The sequence below is a fragment of the Salmo trutta genome, chromosome 10 (genome assembly GCF_901001165.1).
Source record: "Salmo trutta chromosome 10, fSalTru1.1, whole genome shotgun sequence".
NCBI classification, from domain to species: domain Eukaryota; kingdom Metazoa; phylum Chordata; class Actinopteri; order Salmoniformes; family Salmonidae; genus Salmo; species Salmo trutta.
Window position 1 is genome coordinate 26207190 of NC_042966.1, and position 9049 is coordinate 26216238.

Consider the following 9049-nt stretch of genomic DNA (forward strand, 5'->3'; position numbering starts at 1 on the left):
TGGGGGACCTATTATAGTGTTGCACAAGCAGATAAGGCTGTCGCAAAAATGGCTGACCAGAAACCGACTGTGGATCCCGAAGTCCCTTTTGCAAAGAGGATAGATCCAAACAAGGAGGATCTTACCAGGGACGAGTTCTACTTTATCAGACAAGTGGAGCTCGCGCAATGGAAGAAGAAATCGCAGCAACTCAGGGGCCGTAATATTGCAACAGGACTTGCTATCGGAGCCATTGTAATGGGTATTTGTATCCTTGCCAAGCTCAGTCACAAAAGGTGAACTGCGTAACATATGAGCTTATTTGCCCTAAACGGCATGATATAGCGATCCATTGTAATGTTGCCATAACTATTAGCAGTTAAAGTCAACCAGACATTATTCATGTATGTCCTTGAAGCTGTAAGTCATTGTAGATAGGTTATGAAATTGACATTGTAGTGGTGAAGAACAGCATGACATGTGTTTGCATAACAGCCATGTACTGTAGCAAGCCAGTTAGCTAATTAGATAGCTATGTAACGTTAGCTAGTAGCCAAGCAAGGAGCTAACTAGAGTTAGCTAATTAGCTCTCTCAGCATGCCACTTTATTACAAGTTGCTACAGTGAAAGCTGGTGATGAGTGTAAAACATGTCTGCCATAAATGTATGTTGATGATGATGAAAACGTTCATCCTTGTGTTTATGTAGCTAAGCTCGATTATAGCTTCATACCCAGCACATACCTTGCCTCTGTCAGCCCATTTTCCTTGACTGCTCCTCCTAGATGGCTACACGTTTTACTCAGTGAAACAGGAGAAGATTATGGATGAGCTGGATGAGGAGGCCAAGGTCGCGAGGATGAGGGAGGCAAAGACGGGCGCCAACTGACTTGGCGATCAGATGGACTGAGCTCAGATCGACTGTGTGGTGTGCCACTGATCCTATCGCCTGTAGACCTACTTGCACTGGAAGGGACTAATGCTGACGAATGCTGGTGCTACATCTGATTCCACTGCTAGCCACTGTCAAGGCAGCATCGGACCCTGTTTTGCCCTGGATATGTAGACTTTTATGTGGTTGTGTTGCTGACTTAAGTGTCTTCATGGTGATTAAACATGCTTGTCTGTAGAAAGAATTATCTTCTGCCCCCGATTAACCCCTTACAATTTCAGGATCCTGGGTCTTGTTCATTAGGCACCAAGTGGACGGCAACGGGAGGCAACATTTTTTTAAATTGTTTCTGTTAAGTGCCACAATGAACATTACCCTATTCTCCTCGCTTTTCTTCCCAACGAGTAGGCACTTGTGTAGAATTATTTGTATTCCCTTCAAATCAGCATCAAATGATTTCTCCCAAAACTCTAAAACTAATTCAACCTCATGTCTATCAGTAATGTTAATTCTACAGTGGCCTTGAAATAGGTGGGATAAGAATTAGAACAGCTCAACTGAGACAAAGAAACACATTTATATTGAAATATATTTATGTTGATAAAGGTTTGAGTTGTACATTTGTTATTATGTATTTGTTTTTTCACAACAATAAATGACATCTTATAGCAAGGTCAGTGTAATGTTTCATACACTGATATTGCCACAATAGTACGGAAGCTGAGAGGAACACTATCATTATTTCAACTGTATTTATGTCAAAATAGGATTTACAGAGTATGTTGTAGCCACCAAAGCTACAGAGTAAAAATATAAAATAAGACATTGCAAGGAAAAGGCACAGATTGAGCATGGCAGGACAGCAGCTTTGTATGTTAAAGCAATACAATCAACCAACAATCATGCATGCATTAAAAAATGTGGATTGTAATCACTTTTTCTTTCTTTAAATACAAATCTTAAGAATATCATTGCAATAGAATTACAAATGTGTATTTAAGGCAATAGTTAATATGGGCTCACAGTTTAATTCATTTGTTAGGGTAGTCGTACTCTTCCCCACTTGTGCATATAAATATGCTACTTACTTTACCAAAAAGTGTGAGTTACTACTAAAGTAGAATTTACTAAAGTGCATCGGGTGCCTGGTTTATTGTGCATTGCAGCAAGGTTTATCATTGCCAATGTGTTTGCACAAGAAAAGTAGCTTGCCAAAATGAATTTGATTCATTTGTAAAAGTAATTTACAAATGCATTATTTCATATTTACACATTTACAATCATGGTGAGAACCAGTAGTCTAGACCTATGTTTGATTATTTTGGGAGAAAATATAATCTCGGCTAAAAAGTCAGGAGAGTTAAATCATCAACCATAAATAGCCTCATTTTTTAAAAATCGATGTGGCTGATTTGGCAATACTTTCACTTGATTTGTTTTTAAAAGGAGTAGTTTGAGTCTTAGGTATATGTCATTTATAGAGCTGTATTGTGCCTAGCTTCCTACTGTATAACCTTTTTATATTTCATATGAACACATATAATGTGAAATTCTGAAATATTCTGGAAAGACTGACACCTAAATGATTTCAGTGTTGTAGGTCTACCTATAGTTCTGTATATGGTTGTTTGGAAAGCTACTTGTCTATAGTGTTGCATTTTATAAAAAAATGCTCACTATAATGTATATAAGGTACTGCCTAACATCTTTTAACATCTATGTTCACATCTTTTTAAACATTGACAACAGTCGTCCTTCATAATGCTGTTGAATTCATCAGAAATATTGTTGCATCACTATTGTACATCGGAAAACAGGCAGAATTATAACAACATATCTGGACTTCCGTAGTTAGACTCTAGAGGGCAGTAGCGAGCTACAGTCAGCATCAACAGATTGCAAACAGACAGTCAAATGTGCAAAGAGGAGAGTGAATAATCTGAAACACAGCGAGAGTTACTGAGCTTCATCTCACTCCACAACTCACAATAAAAATGTGTGCGACAGTCAGATAAGCAGGAAAATAATGATCAACTGCCCCGTCCTCAATCCCATGATCCCAATATTGTAGCTGGAACAACCCTTACTGCTCTGTGGCTACAAGGCAGGACTACAGCTGATTAAGGCTCTATGTATAATGATCACACGTTTCTCACTAGCATTGCATAGTATGAAGAATGATGGTGCACTACTTGGGCTAGTACTATTGTGGGCCTTTTATACACATTAGCTGAGGATTAGGCAGTTTTGAAACTTTTGACCATCTCACTTTAAACACTGTTCCGGTGGCGTCCTAGACGGGTATGTTGCGCTGAACCGTTGAATCTGGCAAGCTTCTCTTGGGGGTGACTGACAGCGGATGACAAAGGTTCCGTTGTCCCTTCATAGCAGAGGGCTCAGCGACCTCTGACGGACCTGCAACCTCTGATTAACCCTGTGACTATTGGATCAGCAGAGGAGCTTCCTGGTTTCTGGGGGATCTAGGTTAGTCTCCTCCAATGGGGGCCCAGATAAAGGGTTTAGAGGTGATGTCAGTTCTTTCCTCCAGCAGGATGATCATTTCAGTCACATTTTAGATGAGGTAGTCTGGGCTTATTCTACAGCAAGCATGGCTGAAGATTCTTACTGGTGAGAGAGGAGACAAGGAGATGCAATGATTAAATGTGTAGAGCATTGTGCATTGCACATTATGATTTCCAGATAAACTTAGATTTTAGACAGCAAAATAAATGTAAGATATGGGTCATGATTCAATCAGAGGTGCGTTGTAGGCAAGCACATTGCACTACCGACAACGCACCTCTGATTGAATCGTGGCCATGCTCTGTGTACAGTAAATAAAGACATGAGAGAACTCTAACCATTCTACTGACATCGGAAGCAAAGGTCACCCCTTTAGAGGGCTTCTCCAGAGAGCTGCTGCTGCTGTTGCTGCCACCCAGAGAGTTCCTCCTGATGATACCTTGGAGGGGGAGCATGTCCAGGCGCTGCAGGCTGTTTCTGCGGGAGGTGGAGAGGTAACTCCTCTCCTTAGAGATACGGCGTTGGCGACTGGAGAGCATGGCGGCAGGCGAGACAATCCCCGCAGGGGGAACCTTCCCCATCCTCTCATACAGCTCCTCAATCTCCCTCTTCTGGGTGGCCTGGAGACTCTGCACCTGCACCAAGTGTCTGAGAAAGAGAGAGAGAGAAACAGATAGGTGAGAACTCTGAGGACTTGTTTAAGTGATTTGGAATAGTTGAGATGCAAGTTGAGTTCAAAGTAATCAAACTTGGATTCAAACCCTAAATCGATCTGGAATGAAAATGGGTAAATAACTGGAGAAATGCTGAAGGTGAAACACTCACTTCTCCCTCATCTCCTGCAGCTCCTCCCGCATGTCCTCGTCCTCGCTCTCCGAGTCGTCACTGCTCATGTACGTGAAGTTGCGGCTGTAGCTCAGCCACAAGTGGTGCAGGGCCGAGTTGTAGGTCGGGCTCCCTGCACCTCCCTCCCACAGGCCACGCCCCTCTGAATCCACCGCCGTGACGGACAGGCCGCTGTCTGCAGACGTACCCATCAGACTGAGGCTACACGCTCTCCTCCTCCTCCTTCTTACTATCTGCTGCTCTTCCTTCTCCTCCTCATGCTCCTCATCATCTTCTTCCCCCTCTTCTTCCTCCTCCTCTTCCTGCTGCTGCTCTTTGGTCCCGGCCCACCCTGCCTGGACCTCCCCGTCCTTCTCCACAGGGAGGTGTCGGTCTGGGGGGGAGAGAGTGAGGGAGGTGTTCAGGCTGGTTTCTGCCCCCTCCTGCTCCTCTGTGCTGCTCCCGGAGGTGGTGGAGCTGCCCACTGACTTGAGCCTGGTGGGGCCTGGGGTGGAGCTGCCCACTGACTTGGGCCTGGTGGAGCCTGTGGTGGAGCTATCCACTGACTTGGGCCTGGTGGGGCCTGGGGTGGAGCTGCCCACTGACTTGGGCCTGGTGGGGCCTGGGGTGGAGCTGCCCACTGACTTGGGCCTGGTGGGGCCTGGGGTGGAGCTGCCCACTGACTTGGGCCTGGTGGGGCCTGGGGTGGAGCTGCCCACTGACTTGGGCCTGGTTGGGCCTGGGGTAGAGCTGCCCACTGACTTGGGCCTGGTGGGGTTAGAGCCCTGTCCATCTGGTGCAGCAGGCACAGGGATCTCCATGCTAGGGGTGACCTGGAAACGACCCACTGTGACGGCAGCAGGCGGGGGATCTGTGGGGTGGAGGAGGTTTATGATTAATATCAACACAGTGATAATTATTATTTTTCACAATCTGCTGTTTGTGTTTACATTCTGTTCCAGTAGTGATATTATTTTCCATTGACATTGACTCGTACTTTCAAATTGATTCAAATGCATAATGTCGTCTCAATCTGAAATGTACTTTAAATGTCAAGCGTGCTGTTACGCGGATCTATCATGGATCGGATAGAATCCTGGCCTTAGTTTCATAACTTTCTGTCAGAAAAACCAATCCAACTGCCATATCTACTGCCAACATCTGGTTGTGTTCATGGTGCCATAAACGGGTGGGAAGCAAGAGCTAGCGGAGGTCTGGCACTAGGTGTAACTCTACTCTACACGGTTGGAAAACAGTTATTTTCTGCTGAATGTGGCCCTGGGATTTCTCAAAAACAGAGCCTGTTCTGTCTGTCTGTTGAGCGAAATGGGCTGGGTTGGGTTGCTCGGGTACTGGAGCTGGGTGGGGTGGGGGTGTGAACACAGACAGGTGGGGAGGATGTGGGAGGAGAGGCCTGTAACGAGCGTGGAAGCCTTCTGATTGGTCATTTCTGCTGGGCAAAGCTTCCCACTGGTTACACACTGGTTGAATCAACGTTGTTTCCACGTAATTTCAATGAAATTACGTTCAACCAATGTGGAATAGACGTTGAATTGACGTCTGTACCCAGTGGGTTCTAACTGGTCAATACTGGTAGGCGGGGTACAGTCACACCTACCTATTGGTCCCTTATTCAATGGAACATTCCATCCAGACATGTGGTTACGCAACAGATCCCGAGGCACTGCTAGTGCTTATAGGTGATAATGTCACCAAACACTGATGTGGACAGGATAAAACACAAAACAGAACTGAAAACAACAGGAAGAGCCAATTGGCCCTAACACAGTCATCAGGCCTTATTTAGACTAAATACAACATAAAACACTAGAGAAAGGGCCTCGTTGAGTGTCTGTGTATGTCTGGAGTGTGTGTGTTTTTGTATGTGTGTGTGTCCCGAGTGTGTACTCTGCATTTGTTTAGTGTGCTAACAGAAGCAACATAGGCCTGCCAGCGTCCTCCCCAACCCATCTCCTACCATCAACAGATCAACAGTAAGCTTACGTAAGGGCCAGTACAATACAAAATACAGCTAGTGTAGAAGTAGAGAGGGGAAAGTCACTGTGAATCTTACCTGTGTAACTGGGAGATAGTCTGGGCTTGGGAGCACTGGCGTTCATCTCAGGGACCGTAGGTCTCAACATTGGTGTGGTTGAGCTGAACGATGATAACTTGGGAAAAGAGAAGTGGGAGGGGGGACAATACTTGTCAGAATGGCATTACTTCTCACTGTCAGACAGTCATGTATGGGCTGGTTGGTAACTTACTGTGCTCTCCGGGCTGTCTGGGGACGAAGGGGACAGATCAGACCCTGACGCACAGCTGGACACATCAGACTGGTCCTGAGGAACCATGTAGGACCCCTGGGAACTATTCTGTAAATGGCTTAGGGGGCTGGATGCTGCTTGCTGTGATACCATCTGTGGGCTGTTGTAGCTTATCGTAGGGGGAGATATGTGATTATGCTGCCAGCCGGGGTGCCCATTTTGCGAGTACACAGACACTGAGCCATCCCTCTGCATCTGTGGTGGAGTGTCTGGGCCCTGGTAGACACTGTGTTGCTGCCCTTGGCCAGGCATCCCACCCTGGGTGTAAGGGAGCTCCACTGGAGCAGTCTGGTAGTGGGGGGAGTAGACGGACGAGTAGACCGACTGAGGGTGGGTTAGCTGGGGGTGGAAGCCTGCTATGGAGGGCATCCCCTGGTTAGCCAGGCTGTTGGCAGGGATGAAGGAGTGAGCCATGCTCATTGCCATGGAGATTACGTTGGCCAGGGAGAAGAGGGGCTGTGTGTGGGAGGGCCACATGTTGGGGTTCTGGGGGTGAGGAGGGAGGGTCAGGGAGTTCCCCTCCCCGCTGTGCTCAGAGGGGCTCGGAGCATCAGAGTGGGGGCCGCCGGGTGAGCCTGGGGCTGGGGAAAGGATGGAGGGGAACGTGGGGTTGCTGGCGACCCGTGTGAGGGGAGGATGGGACCCCGCTGGTTTGGAGGCACCGGGGTTCACTGGGTAGGGGAAGGGGAAGTGTGTGTGGCCCATGAAGGGGGGCATGTGGTAGTACTGCTGGTGTTGCTGCTGCTGGGGGGGCTCTGAGGAGTACATGGAGGCTGGGTGGTGGTAGTGGTAGTGAGGAGAACCTGGAACATAGAAACAAAACAGAATAATACATGTTAGTTATTATTATTACATTCAAAACTTTCATTTCCTGAGAGGGAACTTCATGTGTGGTGACTGATTGGTAGACACGAAACAACATAACATTACCTAACTCAGAAACACCACTTATGTAAAAGGAACGCCTTACAAAACCTCAATGGGTTCTTTACAGTGTCCTCACACAAACCCTTATGCCAACGTCTCCAGAGACATTTACTAGCAGAATCCCCTAGGTTGTAAAAGAGTCAATTATATTATTGCTCCATCTCTTGCTCAGATTTTGGATTGTCTTCTCGTTCCTTCCGCCCACTGCCAAGTGACATCAGACATTTAGAAAATAAATTCCTCATGTGCGGTATAAAGATGGTTTCCATGGCAGGGTTTTGTCTAACAAAATCACTGTTTAAGAGAGCTAGGATGATGATTTCATTGCATAAAGGCCCTGATAGCCGGAGCGGTTGGTTGTATGTAGGGGCATGCGCTGTTATTTATGCATTCCAAATGGCACCCTATTTGCCCTGGTCAAAGTAATACATGATTTAGGGAATAGGGTGCCATTTGGGACTCAGCCTCATCTTGGCAGAGAAGAACCCAAACCGGGCCCAACACCGTCGTAAAACCCCTCCCTCCTCAGACCCCTTTCTTGGTATTGTCAGGAGATTTGCATGGCTCTGACTAACCATCCCTGCACCTCACACCCCAGGTCTGTGCCTCAGTGGTGCGGCGCCGGTCTTGCCCTAGGGCCTCTTGGGTAATTACTTCACTTGAAGAGCGCTTTTAGCCTCTTTTTGAGATGTGAATGCTCTCACTGTGAAGCATAAGATTTCCTGGCCTAGCTTGTACTACAGTATGATTCTCTGCAACATCTGTTTGCCAGCACACACACGCACACACACACACACACACACACACACACGCACACACGCACGCACGCACGCACACACACACACACACACACACACACACACTTTTCAAGAAAGTCTCCTCCAAAACTCCCACCGCAAGAGAGGGAAGCATTTGAATTGAATTAAAGTACATACAACTGCCCCTCCACCCCCACTAGCTAAAGACTTGGTGGCCATCTGAAGTATGTCTCCCTCCCTCCCTCCCCCGTTGTCTCTGTTCTCTGCTGGACACAGCCACAGCACAGTCCGGTTTCGCAATGCCTTTTGGCTCTCCGCCTCATTTATAGTTTCCTAACCTACAGTATATTTCCGTCTGCATTGACATGTTAGTGGCTTGTTTACTTCAGTGTCGGGAGTCGTGTTGCTTCATAACTGTTGAGCCATTGTTGAATTAAATGTCAAATCAATGAATGAAGAATGTTATGGCGTCCGGAAAAGTCCCTGAAGAGTTATCAATATCTCTGGCTAGTCTCCACTGTAGGGTTCTCAACTAAACTAAAGACTTGTGATGAATACACACGTTTTCAATTTCAGACTCTTCAAATGTCAAACTAGTCCTTCCCCACTCCATTGATGTTCTAATTCCAAACAAATCCCTGTCTGCATCCCAAATGGCACCCTATTCCCATAATAGTGCACTACTTTTGACCAGGCTCTGGTAGTAGTGCCTTAAAGGTAACAGGGTGCCATTTGTGGAGCAACCTCAGTCTACAACAGTTTTCTCTCTGTGAAGAGTAAACAATGCCTCTTCACATGGGACCGTGGGGAGGAGGAAGA

The 9049-nt window shown here is 46.6% G+C and overlaps 2 protein-coding genes across 5 annotated transcripts in view; one reads left to right on the plus strand and one right to left on the minus strand.

The window, feature by feature from the left end:
- The first annotated feature begins 2 nt into the window (after positions 1–2).
- On the plus strand, positions 3–1543 carry coa3a (cytochrome C oxidase assembly factor 3a). The gene is made up of 2 exons (XM_029765095.1): positions 3–247; positions 764–1543. The coding sequence occupies exons 1-2, from the start codon at positions 49–51 to the stop codon at positions 865–867; spliced, it is 303 nt and encodes a 100-aa protein (XP_029620955.1). The 5' UTR covers positions 3–48; the 3' UTR covers positions 868–1543.
- Positions 1446–9049, minus strand: part of wnk4a (WNK lysine deficient protein kinase 4a) — a 90305-nt gene continuing 82701 nt past the window's right edge. For 2 of the 4 annotated variants that reach the window (XM_029765084.1, XM_029765086.1), the window contains exons 16-20: positions 6486–7348; positions 6293–6389; positions 4219–5089; positions 3732–4041; positions 1446–3495 (exon numbers count right to left, since the gene is read on the minus strand). In XM_029765084.1, the coding sequence (XP_029620944.1) occupies positions 3493–3495; positions 3732–4041; positions 4219–5089; positions 6293–6389; positions 6486–7348 (2144 nt within the window). In that variant the 3' untranslated portion in view covers positions 1446–3492. The remainder of the gene's footprint in view (positions 3496–3731; positions 4042–4218; positions 5090–6292; positions 6390–6485; positions 7349–9049) is intronic. The other 2 variants (XM_029765087.1, XM_029765085.1) reach the window with 2 other exon arrangements.

Excerpts from the sequence above, each read along its gene's own strand:
- coa3a (XM_029765095.1), top strand. The coding sequence starts at position 49 with ATGGCTGACCAGAAACCGACTGTGGATCCCGAAGTCCCTTTTGCAAAG. Across the intron at positions 248-763 it reads AGCCATTGTAATGGGTATTT|ATGGCTACACGTTTTACTCA; the intron begins GTATCCTTGCCA and ends TGCTCCTCCTAG.